The sequence below is a fragment of the Orcinus orca genome, chromosome 3, assembly GCF_937001465.1.
Source record: "Orcinus orca chromosome 3, mOrcOrc1.1, whole genome shotgun sequence".
In the NCBI taxonomy this organism is placed as follows: Eukaryota; Metazoa; Chordata; class Mammalia; order Artiodactyla; family Delphinidae; genus Orcinus; species Orcinus orca.
Genome location: NC_064561.1, coordinates 37757197 through 37773835, shown reverse-complemented (window position 1 = coordinate 37773835; position 16639 = coordinate 37757197). Strand labels below are relative to the sequence as shown.

Sequence of the window (16639 nt, the reverse complement as noted above, 5' to 3'; positions counted from 1 at the left end):
TATGTGTACTATGACTGCAAAAATGTTAAAATATGTAGTGTGTGTGTGTGCACGTGTGTGTGTGTGTGTATTAGTGGGGGAAATAAAAGACTGGAAGGAAATTCACCAAAACGATCATTTTGAAAATCTAATGTTTTTTTTTTTTTTTTTTGCGGTACGCGGGCCTCTCACTGCTGTGGCCTCTCCTGTTGCGGAGCACAGGCTCCAGACTCACAGGCTCAGCGGCCATGGCTCACAGAGCCAGCCGCTCCGCAACATGTGGGATCTTCCCGGACCGGGGCACGAACCCGTGTCCCCTGCATCGGCAGGCAGACTCTCAACCACTGCACCACCAGGGAAGCCCGAAAATCTAATGTTCTAATAATGGGATAATAGCACTTTCAGTCCCTCTGTATGTGTGTCTTGTTCAAGATACCTGGGGCTCCCTGAGGCCTTTTCTGTAAGTGCAGAAGACTCTGGATGATGTGTTCCCCAGAGGAAGAGCCTGGTGCAGAGGAAAGTGTGATGAGATGGGAGTCAGAGGCCCTGGTTCTGGCCTTGACTTTTTGGGCATGCTGTGTCATCTTGGGGAAGGAACTCAGTTTCTTCACCTGCTGCCTGGACGTCTAGTGGTAACTATCCCAATGGATCAAATGTGAGGGGCCAGATGCAGAAAGCCCCAAAGTTGCAAAGTCGAACATCCTAGGGGCCTGGCAGTTAGCCTAAGGGAGTGACGTGGACTGAGTAAATTTGACAGAGATGTTCTTTGCATCATAACAATTTAAGACTCTTTATCACAATAAATACCTTCTCCCATTTTTCTTGAAACCTAAGCCTTACGGGTTCATCTTTTGTTTTTCCACTTTATAGAAACGTGGACATGTCAGATATTTCTTTTTCCTCTTAACTGTATTTTGGAAAAAATGCATAATGAACATGCTGCTGGGCCTCAGCTCAGGGATGAGGATACAGAGAGAGGGGGTGAGGGACAGTGATGGACTGAGGACGGCACGCCCAGGATGAGCACCGACTTCTTCATTCAAACCACTTATTGCCACAGGGAAATGCCGGCTTAGTGGGGACACTTTTTTCAATTCCATTTAGAAATCTCCCAATTTCTAAACATTGAACATTTGAAATTAACAAGAATCATACGTGCCCCAAAAAACCTGTGTAGATTACATACAAGACCAAGAGCTGCCATTCTGAGAGCTCTTCAGGGTTTATACACCCTTTTCTCTTTCATACCCCAGAGCCCTCCGCCTTCTCTCCCTGAGACAGGCCACCAGCAATTCAAAGAGGAAAAGGCAGGGACTTACTATGGAGCTGCTGAAGGCCACAGGGGGCTGTGAGATTTCACAGCGCCCCCTGGACCTTTGTCGCCAGTGGCCCTGGATGCGTGCCCGGGCACTCTGGCTCCTCAGAGGCTGGGACCCTCCTTGGCCCCTTATTGTTGCTGGTCCCTGGTCCCTTTGGGCTGGGAAGGACAAGCACCGGTATTGGGTCCACTCTTCACTGTCTGAGTCCAGCTCCTCTGGGGTCTCTAGTCGTTTAGCTGCAGGAAAGGAAGCCCGTTATTGCGCCAGTCACACCTTGGCCAGATCATGGTTGGGGAGATGCCAGACTTTGGGGGTGGAGCTAAGAGTAGGCAGCTGGCTACCCCAGCTGGTGAAAAAGGGGTGCAACTAAGTTGCACAGGTTCAAATCCTGGCTCTCCTACTTCCTAGCTATGTGACTTTGCGCTTCGCATAACCCATGCCTCTCTTTCCTCAATTAGGGGTTATAAAAGAGTACCTAACTCACAGGGTTGTTTTGAAGACTTAATGATATAATGATATAAAAGTGATTAGCATACTCTAAGGACTGGTAGCAGTAGCTGTATTATTATTAAGAAGAGATTAGAAGCTCCATGTAAATGGTTACCACTGTGGCAAAGGGGATTGGACCGCCTTTAATATCCCCTCTTTTCTCTTTCTCCATCCCTCCCACTCAAAAGAATGAATGCTGCTCTTGTGAGTTTCTTCTCCTAGTTAGGAAGTGTGTGTGTGTGTGTGTGTGTGTGTGTGTGTGTGTGTGTGTGTGTGTGTGTGTGTGTGTGTGTGTGTGTGTGTGTGTGTGTGTGTGTGTGTGTGTGTGTGTGTGTGTGTGTGTGTGTGTGTGTGTTGTCGGGGGAGGGAGCTGAGGGAATCAGTCAGCTCTGTCGGCCACCTTCAGTCTGTGCAAGATGACAGTCCAGGCATTTTATAGCCACATCCCCCAAGGCACAGCTTTGCGTCAGTGAAAATCTAAGAGATCAGTTAGTATGGAGGGCGTTTCCTGGATGTATCACATCTCACCATGTGCCTACACCTGGGCCTGTCCTGTCAGGTAAGGGGACGTGAGAAATTCTTAAACTTTGGCTACATGACTGGCACATAATTTGGACATTTCCCCAGTGCATTCCTGACAGATAACAATCCTGTGTGTAAATGGCACCAAAGATCAACCGACTGGAGGGCTACCACACAGGAGATCACTGATAGCCTTTGTGAACAAATGAAAGTTTACAAGTGATAAGAACAGCATTGATCTTTGACAAGGAAGCCACAGGGATGCAGGAAGCTACTTCCCACAGAGCCACCCAGCCTCTGCTGGGAGCCAGGATAATGGTTTTTATCATCATTCTCTCAGGAGAGCAGGGGCAATTCCTTTAGAAGAGGGGTGGGAGCCCCTGGAAGCCCTCGTACCATTTTCTTGGTGAGAATACTCGTGGCCCATGATGGTACAACGCCTGAACACCATCTTGTTCTCGGTCAGCGTCCCCGTCTTGTCAGAGAAGATGTACTGGATCTGGCCCAAGTCCTCAGTGATGTTGAGGGCTCGACACTGAATGGACAAATAGGTCTCTTCATCGTACAGGTCAAGGTCATTGTGCAGGAAGAAGACTTGCCCGAGCTTCACCAGCTCGATGGACACGTACAGGGAGATTGGGATCAGTATCTGTGGGGAGATCAATTCCCATCGTATCAGAAAACGGGCCGGTCCCCCATCTCAGAACCTTCACTGGGTGATGGGAGTAGCAAAGGGATTTCATGGAAAGCCCAGGTCAGCCCACATGTGGACTTTCTCTGAGAAGTTAAAGATTAATGACCTCATGCCTCCCTTGGCATTCTTAGGGTCATCTGAAAAAGAGATACACCTTCTTCAACCAGAGATATCTAGTACGGGGTAGGCACTCACCAGTGCTTGTTTAATGACTCAGCCAGAAGGAGGTAAGGAGCTCTAGCTACCTCAGTCCAGAGTCTCCTGATGCCCCTCGGATCTCTATGCCACCAAAGACCGCTGCCCACTTTGATGGGTATTCAGACTCATTTTCTTTTGAAGGATAGTTAACTTACAATGTTGTGTTGGGTTCAGGTATGCAGCAAAGTGATTTAGTTTTATGTATATAATATACATATATATATTCTTTTCCATTGTCGTTTATTACAAGGTTTTGAATATGCTACACAGTAGATTCTTGTTGTTTATCTATTTTATATATAGTAGTGTGTATCAGCTAATCCCAAACTGCTAATTTATCTCTCTCCCCCCCCTTTTCCCTTTGGTGACCATAAGTTTGTTTCCTATTCAGACTCATGGTTGATCACTGCCCATGATCCAATACCTAGTACCTATCAGGTGCTTTAGGTGTCACATGCAGTTCTAGGTCCCGCAAACGGCAGTGAGCAGAACAAAACCTCACATTCTAGTAAACAAACAAAGAAATAGATACTGGGTAGCGGTAAGTCTCATGAAAAAGCGTAAAGAAAAGTGAAAAGGGTGAAGGCTGGGAGGGAGTGGGTCATAAGCCATGACCTTTGTGCAGAGACTTGAAGAAATGAGGGTGTGAGCGTGAGGTTATCTGTGGGAGGAGGAGGGTTCCGGGCAGCGCACGGGTGGCTGGGTGCTTGCAGGGTGGGCGTGAGAGTCAGCAGGCCTGTGTGTGAGTGTGCAGGAAACAGCTTGGAGACGTGGTCCAGAAAGGAGTCAGGGTCCAGATCACCTAGGACCTTGTTGGTTGCAGTCAGAACTTCAGTTTTCACGTTGAGTGGATGTGAAACCACCAGAGGGTTCAGTGCAGAGGACAGCATGACCCGACTCACATTTTAAAAGGATTACTGTGCTCAATGAATGAACGAACTAATGAATGAAAAAGGATCTTCAGTAAGAGGACAGTGAAACACCCTCAAATACTGTAGGGACTCAAACATAGATGGGGTTTTGTTAAAACAAAACTACAACCTGCCTTATCTTTTCATAGACTGTGATTACTTACAGAGCCTGAGGATTTTTTTAATCTGTCTCTTTATACTTCACTGCAGGTGTTTACCTACAGTCGTTGCCTTTCTTACGTCCCTCGTAGGTGCTCTATGTTTTTGTTTTTTTCCTCCTATATAGTGCCAGTTCTCTTTTTCCATCTCAAACTTTCAAATGAGGAAACACTAACCTGTGGTTTCTTTCTCTCAGTGTTTGGGGCCTGAAAGTTCTCTGTAGTTCTCTGTGCTGCATTGTCTTTTGTTGTTCCCAGGTCACTAGGGTTTACCTGTTTAGGTCTGGCAGAGGGACAGGCACACGTGGATCACTGCTATAATCTTACTTTTAAATGGAAAATGCTGATAAATATTTTCCTCTGCTATTATCTGAGGCCAAGGTCCCCTCCACAAGGCAGGGCTGGTCCTGGCATAATCCCAGTTGTGAATACTTTCAAAGACCCATAAGAAAGCGATAAACGTTTCCCCATCTCAGTCCAGTTAGTTCTTTCATGGGGCCAGCGCTGATTTTCCTTTAGTTTGCAAAGTTGTGCAGATATTGGCCACGGGTCTTCTGGGTCCCAAGTTACAGAGGGCCTCCTACCTGGAGCAGAATGATCATGGTGAGGAACATGTAGAAGCCTCCAAGGGCAAGGGGAAGGAAGTTGCCCTCGGCATCTGGCACATCAAAGGGAGGGTGTTCTGCAAAGGTTCCATTCCAGAGGCTGTGACCTGAGAGGAGGCAAAGCCAGGCATGAGGCAAAATCTCCCATTAATCCTAAATGGGTCACTTACATCAGCCCTTCCCTGACCTATTGCCAGAAGTGAGTGTGCTTTGGAGGAACCCATCCTTTTTCTATATAACATAGGGTGTGTGTGTGTGTGTGTGTGTGTGTGTGTGTGTGTGTGTGAATTTAGCTCTAAAGTGGTCCTTCATATATACTACATTTCAATCTCTTGATGGGCATTAGGTCTGTCCTCCCAGAGGAGACTAGCACGGGGATTACTTACATTTTGTGGAAGTCCTGTTATTCAGGGGTTGGAAAGCAAGAAAGGGGCATGAGTTTTTTTTTTTCAGTTGTGTGGTAGAAAGTACATGGCTGGGAAGTCTTCACAGACCTGTATCCTAGTCCCTCTTTCTCTCCCATGCACACACCCATCCACCCATCCATCCATCCAATCAATCATCCAATTACCCATCCACCCATCCTCCCGTCCATGCATCCATCTATCCATCCGTCCGTCCGTCCATCTATAGCTCTGTTCACTCACTTCTCCCTGCCTCCTTCCTTTCCCTCCCTTTATCCAAAATTTTTTAATTCAAGAAGGAGTCGGTCCTACTTCTTGTCTTTGAGGAGTTCCCTAGCAAGTCAGGGAGTCCGATGGAAAGATACAAATCCCACCTAGCATGAGGGGTGCTATGCTAGATCCTGGAACACTACGAGAGCCCATAGTGGCAGCACCAGATGCAGACCGAACCCTCTGTTTCCTTAACTGTAAATGGGGATAACAACACCCATCAAGTGAGGATTGATAAGTGCACCTCGCACCAAGCTCTCTGAATCTCAGCATCCTCATCTGTCAATTAGTAATAATACCTTCTCCATGGGGTTGTTGTGAGAACAGAATAACCTAACGTGTATGATGCTCTTGGCCCCAGGGCAGGGACTATAGAGAATAAAAGGCATAGGGGTTCCTACCCTGCCCCTAAGATACTTCTTTGCACAGGAGGTTGGGTCACATACCATCAGATACAGCAGAAGAAAGGAGACTTACAGACGTGAGGTTAAGGGCCAAATGTAAGGCACAGAGTAAGGGTTACTACAGACCATGACAGAAGTCAGAGCAGGCTGCATGGAGGAGGAGGCCTGGAGGGGTTCTGAAGCCCAGGTGGGTACTGGGTGATCAGAAAAGCCTGGGGAGGACATTCTGGGCAAATAAAAAAGAAACATCATCTTCACACAATTAAAGCAAACATGTGATAAATGACCCTGAATGGTGCTCATTCGAGAGCTTTCACCTCCCGCGGGAGCTGTGTTTTGATACGGTGCCAGCAGCGGCCTGTGTTATTCTCAGGCAGAATAGAATCCTGCCCCTCCCAATTACTTTCTCCACGTATTTATTATCTTGGGCAATCTACCAAGCTGCTTCTGGTTGGCCTGTACCTCATCTAACTCTGTGACCTTTTAATCATTCACTTCCTTTCCCTGGAGACGCAGTGAGATGATCTCCAATGTCCTTTCCAGGTCTGACGTTCCCTGTCCCGAAGCAGAGCTGACAGTTCTCCAGAATTTCCGGGGACACAGGGATGGCCCACAAAACGAACAGTTGGTTTTCTGGTTTGCCTGCTTCCGTCGCATGCGGGTGCTGCCCTTCCAGCCACGAGCCCCTCACATGGAGTGCCATTAGACACATCTGGGAAGCATATTCATTCAAAACTCCAGGCCACGCACAAGACTGAATCCCACTGTCTTCACTGTGGTGACACAGAAAATCTCTGTGGGCCTAGGAAGATCTTAAGCTTTGGACACTGTCTTTCTTTTAATCTTTTTTAATTTTGTCCGCACCTCATGTCATGCAGGATCTCAGTTCCCCTGCCAGGGATTGAACCCAGGCCACAGCAGTTACAGCACTGAATCCTAACCTCTAGGCCACCAGGGGGCTCCCTGGACACTGTCTTTTAAAAACAGTGATGGGTGCGATTTCTGACAAAAGTAAAGCGCAAACGCTACAGCTGCTCACTGGCGTGGGGTTGGCAGGGGGTTCTGGACTCAGCATACGAGTTCTCCCTTTTGATCCTCCCTGCTTCTTTTTGGGGTCTCCTTTAGGGTCCTGAGACCCATCCTTAGTGTTAAGCCATAGAGGGGGAGAGTGGGTAGGAGTGAGGGCCCCTCTTCCCCTACCCTCCGAGGATCTACTGAAATGGCTCCGATCACTCGTGTCTACACCTCCCACAGCTGTCTACACCTGGCCGTCGTAGAACCTGGCCACGGCCCATTTCTAATCAGGTCTCCATCCTTGGCCTTGCTCTTGGCACACCAAATGGCCGAACACTCCTCTGCATAACATGGCTCTCCTTCCTGCCGCTGTGCTTTGCTTGTGCTGCCCCTGGGGTAAAGTGACCTCTCTCTTTCCTTTCACAGCTGCCTGCCCCATCCTGTTCCTGTCCCCGCCCTCCTCTGGTGAACACCTGCTGCATCTGGGAATCAGCTCCAGCGAGACTTTCTTCCTTGATGCTCCCATAATCCCGGTCGTGGGCTGGATAATGGCCCCCTAAGGTGTCCACGCCCTCATCCCTGGGCCCTGTGAATGTGCTACCTTAGACGGCAAAAGGGACTTTGCAGATGTGATTTAATTAAGGATCTTGAGATAGAAAGAAGAGCCTGGATTATCCAGGTGGGCCCAATGATGGAACTACAAGCGCCCTTATAAAAGGGAGGCAGAGGGCCACACTCCCACAGACAAGGAGAAGGAAGTGTGAGTGGAAATTGGAGTAATGAGCTTTGAAAATGAAAGAAGATGCTTCAAAGGGAGAAACACAGGCAGACAGTAGAAACTGAAAAAGACAAGGGACCGATTCTCCCCGTGGAATCTGCAGCCCTGAGGACACCTTGGTCTCAATCCAGTGAAACCGACTTTGGACTTCTGAACTCCACAGCTATAACAGAATCAACTAGCATTGTTTTAAACCACTTAATCTGTGTTGACTTTTGACAGTGGCACTAGGACACGAGCACAGTACCTGGTACCACCCTCACTGAGTGGGACAGATGGTGTTACTGATTCTGTTCTCAGGTTGGACTTCCTCCTACTAGACTATGAGGACCTTCCTGCTCTTTGAGGACCGGTCCTGTGACTGATTCATCTCGTTACCCTTTCATGACAAGGGGGTGCCTGGGTTCAGGAAGTATTTCTTGGACAGATACATGATAGACGCTCTTCCTAAGATTTAGAGTGCATACTACTTTCAGGAGAATGTCATCTGCATTTGTACTTAATTGGCACCCTGTTAAAATACGGAGTAGGCTTTCTTTGAGGCTTTTCTTTCTTTAGATGAGGAAACTGAGGCTCCGAGTTGCAGCAACTCGCCCAGAGAAACAGAAGATGATTGTGGGGTTGTCCTTTCCAGAACATTCCATACCTACAGCCCCAGTGAGGCACATGAGGAAGAGGATCCCGATGCAGAAGAAGATGTCTGTGTTCATGCGCCGCTCGATCTTGCTGCGTTTGTACCGCGGGCCGCTGTTGTTCAGCATGGCTTTTGTCTCATGGCCTTTGAGAGAAAATGAGATCGTCAGCCCTTGGCCCCTGTTTGCCTCTGGCTCTTCTCCCATGAGATTTCGATACAAGAGAAGCTTCATTCTCTAACCTGAATCTGTCCTGCTGCAGGGAGGTTCTGGGAACGGCCGGAGAGACCTCACACAACTTGTCGGCAGGTTTTTACTGAACATCCCCTACCTGCCAGACACTGGTGGGCATGGACGGAGCTACTGTGCACAGGCTGTGCCCTTGCACAACTCGAGAGGTAGCCCTCATTTTGTAGCTGTCATAGATTTGTAAGTCCATTAGGACACATTTGTAGCAAATGACAGTAAGCTGTCTTGAGGAAGGGCCATCTTTTTCTAATTTGCACAGAGGTGCTGTTATGGGCTCAGTGGTGGGATACAGTGGTAAGAAAGATGATTCACAATCTGGTGAAAATATACAGGGAAATAAGTAAATAAGGTAATTACAGTTAGCCATAAGTCCCATGAAGTAAACAATAAATAAAGGGCTAATAAATAAGAGATGGTGTTCGAGTGTGGTCAGGGAAGGCTTCTCAGAGGAGGTGACATTTGAGAGAGACCTGAAGGGAGAGAGAAGAGTTGGGAGAAAAGGGTTTTAGGCTGGGGAACAGTATGTGCCAAGGCCCTGTGGCAGGACTGTACTTGAGGCCAGTAATTATCATGCTTGCTTCTTTGCCTAAGGTGTTGTCGTGCTCATGCAAGAGTGGTAGTGGCTAAAGGTCTCCACCCCAGCATTAACTCTGGGCAGCTACTCTCCTACCCTGGAGTTCTGCATAAAGTTCTGTTTAAAGAAAAGACAGTAAAATTTTAAAACTACTGAGCTAATTCAGGCACCCACCGCCCTTTTTTTTTCCAATTAGAGAAATTCAGGACCAAAACGTAGAAGGGACCTGCTCCAAACAAAAGAATAAATTGACACCAGAGCCACATGGAGAACCCAGGATTCTGACTCCCAGTCTATTTCTCCTTCCAGTAACTCCTGGAACCCAAACCACCCAGCTAAGAGTTGAGAGTCAAACTGAGCCTTTGTCTTTAGAACAGAGCCTCCCCTTTGGGGCTGCCAAATTGTATTCACCACGCTGTACCCCTCAGCAGTCAAATTAAAAGAGACCCGTCACACATTTTCTGTGCAAAATTAGAGAAAACCAATACATCAGCTCCAGCAGTGTGTGGTTTAATGCTACTTACCTGGTGGCCTCGTGGATTTAAAGCAGCAACAAAACTGTAGGCGTGAGCATGCTAGGCTTATTAAATTAGACTCAAGTTGCTGCAGCTGTGCAGGGGCTGACACAGCTGTGGTTCCTGCGTGCCCCAGGCTCACCCCGTAAAAGGGGTCCTCGGACCACCCCCTTCACCCACGTGCTTCCTCACTTCCTAAGATCCCCCTGTTCTTTTGGCAAAATTTGGGCTCAAGGGGGAGGCAGTATGGTGTAGTGGATAGAATGTGGGCTCTAGTGTCCGACAGAGCTTGGCTCTGCAGGTACCTGACCTTGGGTTATAGGGAATTAATCTCAGGAGACATGTGACCTTGGGGGAATTAATCCTTTTGTAACTCAACCCCTTATCTGCAAAATGAGATATAATTGTTGCGTGTTTTGGGGTGGGGGAGTGAACTGATATACACAAAGTACCTAAATTAGTTTCCAGTACACAGTAGGGGCTCAATAAACGTTTGCTGTGAGGAGCGCATACCTCCACACTGAATCTCTTCCTTCTGGAAAGCTCACTTGTCCATCTTCTGGCCTTTGACTCTGAGGTGCTCCCACTTTGTCCATCTGTATTACCAAGGCAGAGAATGTAGCTCTAGGCCAGTCATTCTCCCCAGGGGACACCTGGCCAAGTCATGAGAAATTTTTGGTTGTCACCTTTGAGGAGATGGTGCTAATGACATCTAGTGAGCAGAAGCCAGGGATGCTGCTAAACACCCTATAGGGTGGCCCCCACCACAAAGAACAATCTGGAACAAATGTCAATGGTGCTGAGGTGGAGAACCCCTGGTCTACACAGTAACACTAAACACAATTTGCACCATTTTTGCTCACATTTCTTGAGGCCCTAATGGGTGCCAGGCATTGTGAACCTTATAACCCTAGGAGGCAGGGGTTATCAGTGCTCCTTGTGGTGAAAACTGAGCCAGCTTCTCAGCAACTTGCAGCCAGGCAGCGATTCAGCCCCAGGCCGCCTGAGTCCCCAGTCACGATTAACTCTCCCTCCATCTGCCTCCCCACACACCGCTCCCATCACCCACTCCGACCTTTGTTTCTGATTAGGCAGAGAAGCAAATCCGTGTCTATGCAGGTTTTTTAGGGCGGTAGGCATTGTGGAAGTGTTCTTGTCTACTAGGTCTACCAGATGGCATTGAACTCCATTGCCAAAGACCCTTGAAAGCAGTGACCTGTACTGACAAATATAACATCCCTCCCCCAAATTAGGGAAAGCCAGCTAGATTGTGACACAACTTTTTAAAAAACATATTTTTGTTTTTTTTTAAATTTAATTTGATTATTTTTTATACTGCAGGTTCTTATTAGTTATCTATTTTATACATATTAGTGTATATATGTCAATCCCAATCTCCCAATTCATCCCACCACCACCGCCTCCCCTCATTTTCCCCCCTTGGTGTCCATACATTTGTTCTCTGCATCTGTGTCTCTATTTCTGCCTTGCAAACTGGTTCATCTGTACCATTTTTCTAGATTCCACATATATGCGTTAATATATTTGTTTTTCTCTTTTTGACTTACTTCACTCTGTATGACAGTCTCTAGGTCCATCCATGTCTCTACAAATGACCCAATTTTGTTCCTTTTTATGGCTGAGTAATATTCCATTGTGTATATGTACCACATCTTCTTTATCCATTCATCTGCCAGTGGACATTTAGGTTGTTTCCATGACCTGGCTATTGTAAATAGTGCTACAATGAACATGGGGGTCCACGTGTCTTTCTGAATTATGGTTTTGTCAGGGCATGTGTCCAGTAGTGGGATTGCTGTGTCATATGGTAGCTCTATTTTTAGTTTTTTCGGGAACCTCCATACTGTTCTCCATAGCGGCTGTATCAATTTACATTCCCACCAGCAGTGCAAGAGGGTTCCCTTTTCTCCACACCTTCTCCAGCATTTGTTGAAAAACCTATTTTTCTTTCACAGTCCCCCAAAGGGAATCTTAGGGTGGATTGATGTTTTAGTACTCTTCTATGTCTAACAAAAGTGGGAGTCTACTCCGACCAAAACGAATCAAATCAAACAAAGTAACAAGCAAATGAAATACTACAAGGTGTCCCAGTGAGTGGAAGATCCAGGGAAACGTATGCTGGAGACTTCCAGGGAAGGGAGACACTCCAGGGGGACTGTGTTTCCTCTATAGAAGAAGTCTGCAGTTGTTCACGTAACAATAGACACGTACTGAGTACCCACTGAGTGCCAGGTGCTAGGTACTGGGGATACAGCAGTCCCAAGACCTCCCTCCAATACTTCAGGTACCATTGTGAGAAGTGCTGCTGTTACCTTTTATCAATGGGAAGCAAAATCAAAGTGCAAAGGAGAGATAGGCCACCATATATGTAGACACAAAATGAATAGAGGTAATAATAAAAACAATAACTAAAACCCATCCCGCCCTCACTTGCTACACACAGTTCTGGGTTCTTTCCATGTGCTGGGTCACTGGACCCTCATGGGGGGCCTATGGGGCAGGTAGAAATATTCTTCCTGTTGTATAGCTGAGGACACTGAGGCACACAAGGTGAAGTTGCTAAGTTTGGTGAGGTTATTCCTCAGGCTCAAGGAGATACTCTTCATCCCACCTGTGGTTAGTGTCAGAAAAGTGTTAGGGACACATGAGCATGAGTCCCCCTCCCTGTCTTATCTGGATGAGTGACAGTAATTTGGAACTGAATTATGTCTCTGTGGACCAAGTGAGCTGCTGTGATTCCAGCCTCAGTTTGCTTAGCTGAGAAATGGGAAGTCACATGACTCTACTCCTTAGAACTGATGTGAGTTCCCACTGACTGAAGATAAATTTGGAGGAGGTTTTGGAGAGAGGATAAAGGACAGGGACATAGGAAGCTGTCCAGGGACAGTTACCCGCGTAGATGACAATGCCAACAGCCACTTTGGTGTTTCTGATGGTGCAGCCTCGAAGCAGAAGACTCTCACTGCCAAAGCCGGTTCTGCTCTGGTCGGGATGTTCCCTGGGGATGAGGAAAGACAGGGAGCTGTTTGGTGGCCTCTCCACGCTGTCACCGGTGAGTGTCATAGAATTAGAGGGGCGAGTGACAAGATCCCTCTTCTCTCTCTTCCTCAGAAGAGTGATATTAACTCAGAATCTAATCCCCGTGTTCAAGTGCAACCTTTCATTGCTCCTGGGATGTCTAGTGGGGGCTGGACCATTAGAAGGGAATTACCCATCCCTAAGGACGTAATCATTTACTCACCTAAAAGGCAGAACTCTGCTGAGGAAGCCTTAAAATAAACAGACCTCACAGGAGGTGGACCAGCGACCCTGTGCAACATCGTGCATGGCAGCTTCTCAAAAGCGAGGTACATGGAGTGTATCCCTTTCTCTAGCCTCCAGAAGCACTGCAATTTTCCACCTCACCCTAGAAACTTCTGAGTCAGTCCACATTAGTGATTACGCAGCGTCTGGCCCTTATTCTATCCTGATGCCCTCCATTTGGGTTTTTCAGGAATTTTAAATATAACTTTCCCCCAACATTGGGGAGAACAGAAAAGTAATAATCTGAACCCTTAGGGATTTTTCTCCTTCTAATTCTTTAATGCTTCATGTCTCTAGGTCCAGTTATAAGTGTTTTCCATGTATTAATTAATGGTCATGACAATCTTATAAGATAGGTCATGTTTCCTACTCATTCTATAGATAGGGAAATTGAGGCAAGTTCACAGAGCTAGTATGTGGCAGAAAGGGGATTCAAACCCAGGGAGTCTGCCTCCAGAGTGCTATACTGCCACTCAATACTCCTCTTAATAATAATTCTTTACTGTGTTTGTAAACTACATTTATTTACATTATTTTATTTGTCTCTTCACAGCTCTGGGAAGTTAGTACGGTGATCATCCTCACTCGTAAGAAAGATGAAGCTCAGAGAGGGTGAGAGACTTTTCCAAGGCCACTCACCCAGTACCTGGAATATCCTAGGACTTGGGAACCCAGGCCCCAGACACCAACCCTCATGTGGTTTTCACTACACCAGGGTTCCCAAGGTAGCACCCCGTTAATTGACATTGAATCGGAGTCATTCCCATTTGCAATTCTTTGAAATCTAACGAGGAAATGTCTTAGTATTTCGTTAACTTTTTTCTAGCCCTTATTTCTCTAACTTTTCAACACAGAGGAGGCTTTGGCAAGTAATAGTCTGTAGTCAGAATGAAATAATAAGGGTTTTGATTTCATTTTATTAATTTTACTGTTATGAAATTTATACATGGAAAGCAATACTGCCATAAATCTATGGCAACCTACATAGGGCAGTGATGCTTGATGCCCACAGTGCCAGTAACATACATTTTCCTTTGGAAATAAAGAAAGCCAATTAAAAAGTTGGAAAGTAGAGGTGTTTTATGAATGTGATACAAATCATAAAGGTGGTCCGAGAATGGCTAAATTTTATGACCTACCTCTCTTTATCAAGGAGGGAGTTGGCTATGGATAGAATATTGGGATAGAAACTTGAATGATTCAGTGTCAGTAGCTAGTAGTTTAAAGAGCGTTTTTTTATGATTCTCTGAGGTGATAACATATGACAGCATCTTTTTCTCCCGGTCATAATGTTCCTTTTTCAATGGATGGTAGAAAGAGATTAGCCATCTCATAGCTCTTCTATTTAGTGCTCTGTTTACAGGGATTTTTTTTGCGTACGTGGGCCTCTCCCGTGGCGGAGCACAGGCTCCGGACGCGCAGGCTCAGCGGCCATGGCTCACGGGCCCAGCCGCTCCGTGGCATGTGGGATCTTCCCGGACTGGGGCACGAACCCGTGTCCCCTGCATCGGCAGGCGGACTCTCAACCACTGTGCCACCAGGGAAGCCCCAGGGATGTTTATTTAACCAACTCAGAGCATTATGAGGGGGAGCATATTTCTCCACCTCAACACTACTGACATGCTTTGTGGGATCGTTCTTTGTCGTGGGGGCTGTCCTGTGCTTTGTAGGGTGCCGAGCAGCAGCCCTGGCCTCTACCTACCAGATGCCAGCAGCACCCCTTTCCCTAGTTGTGACAACCAACAATGTGTCCAGACTCGCTAAAGGTCCTCTGATGGGGCGGAGGAGATGGGGTTTGAGAACCACTCCTTTATAGAGATCTTATTGTTTAAAAGTTACATTTTCAAATCTGACATTCCTAACCTTCAAAGCATTAAAAACTACTCATCTTCTAGCCAACCTGGCTATCCCCAGGAGAACTCCTAAATTAAGGGGACCCAAAGAAGTTTCCGGAGACCTGGAGGCATCAGGCAGTGGGTTTGTTCAGGAAAATAGTGCTTATCATCTGTGGGTGCTGGGCCTTGGCAGGGATGTAGGACCACAGTGAATTCCCCAGCATCCCGTGGGTTGGCTGCTGGACTGACCAACTGGACTTTCAGGGCTCACCCATGAGGCCCGGGCAGGTGGGGAAAGACAACTCTAAGGGCAGCAGCCAGGAAGAGGAGGTGCTGGGGGTTGAATGGAACTGGGAAAGTTCTGTCTGAGATGAAGGGCCAGAGCCCAGGATGAAGCTTAGAAAGGCTGGGTGCTGGCATGAGCTGTTTGGGGGAGAAAGGATTACAAAGAGAAACCCAGCGATGAGGCTGCTCTCTAAGAGGAAGAATCGCTCAAGGCATGGGTCACTTGGGATGAACCAAATCCACAAAACTCGGGCACGAGGGGTAGACTCCTTGCCCAGGCAGGTGCCAAGCTCTACCTTGCCAGATGACTGCAACGAACCCTCTTCTCCCCCAGGAGCTCGTGCCCTTCTCGCCTGTCTCCGTCTGCTCTCTATGAGCTTTTAAAAAGTAATTTGCATTGAAAAGCTGCTATTTCTCTTGTACTGTTCTTACCCTTTCCCCTCTTATCTTGCTCCTCAAGATATCTCATATGGCCTGAGAAAATGTGGGTGGAGGGAAAGCATTGACACCTGCCTCCCAAGAAGCCTTCTTAAGCTTCATTGCAGGGCACATTGGTAGAGAAGTTGCTATAACATGTCTGAGCTGTGCGTGCAGACAATGGAAAACACACCGGGGTTGGAGTGAAAAGACCCAGCTGTAAGTCCTGGCTTTGCCTTGAAGCTGCTGTGTGCCTCTGGGAGAATCCTGAAAAATCTTATCATCAGATGTCCCATCTGAAAAATGGGAATCATAATTCTCACTTCCCTGGGTTGTTTTGCAGATTAAATGAGACGATGTTCTGTGAAAGTCCTCTAACTCTTAAAGCCAGAATACGGGCATTTATTCACATCTGTTACCACTACTCTTTTTTTTTTTTTTTCCAGTAAGACCGGCAGTCAAATGTGGGAGCAAAATTACAGTAAAACTCTTATGCTGAACCAGAGGTGAGGAACAATAACAACAATAATTGCAACAGCAGCAGTCGCATTAACGATCTACTCTGTGCCAGTTTCTGTGCTACGGGCTTTGCATATGATCAGTTCTTAGACAAGAAAAATCCTGTGATGTAGATATAATCTTTATTTTACAGATGTGGAAATGAAGGCCCAGAGAGGTTAATTAATTTACTCAAGGTCACACAGCTTGTAAGTGATAGAGCCTGGTTTCGAACCTAGGTCTGTTCTTACCTACAGGGCAGTAAAGGCCCCTTCAGGAATCTGATCTAAATTCAATCATACTTGCCTCGCCTGAATCAGAGTGTGGTCTCGATTTTGATGCTGTTTTACCAGAGTTCTGAACTATTAGTGAATTTAACCCTGTGAGATAATTAAATATCACTCCAGCAAAAAAAAAAAAAAAAAAAAAAAGACTAGAAAAGTTTTCCCAATTTAGTTAGTTTTCTCTAGCCCTTTTTTTTGTGATAAAAAGAAATAAACTTCCTTAGGACCCAGATGCTTATCTGTTTGGCCATTTCAAGAAAAAATGTTTTCTAGCTGCAGAG

The 16639-nt window shown here is 46.7% G+C and overlaps 1 protein-coding gene across 3 annotated transcripts in view; it reads right to left on the bottom strand.

Moving 5' to 3' along the window:
* The window catches only part of ATP10B (ATPase phospholipid transporting 10B (putative)), a 310749-nt gene that overhangs the window by 62489 nt on the left and 231621 nt on the right, over window positions 1-16639 (bottom strand). For all 3 annotated transcript variants that reach the window (XM_049708452.1, XM_049708451.1, XM_033432029.2), the window contains 5 exons: window positions 12628-12734; window positions 8392-8523; window positions 4855-4982; window positions 2706-2958; window positions 1299-1534 (listed from right to left, as the gene is read on the bottom strand). In XM_049708452.1, coding sequence (XP_049564409.1) covers window positions 1299-1534; window positions 2706-2958; window positions 4855-4982; window positions 8392-8523; window positions 12628-12734 — 856 coding nt within the window. The remainder of the gene's footprint in view (window positions 1-1298; window positions 1535-2705; window positions 2959-4854; window positions 4983-8391; window positions 8524-12627; window positions 12735-16639) is intronic.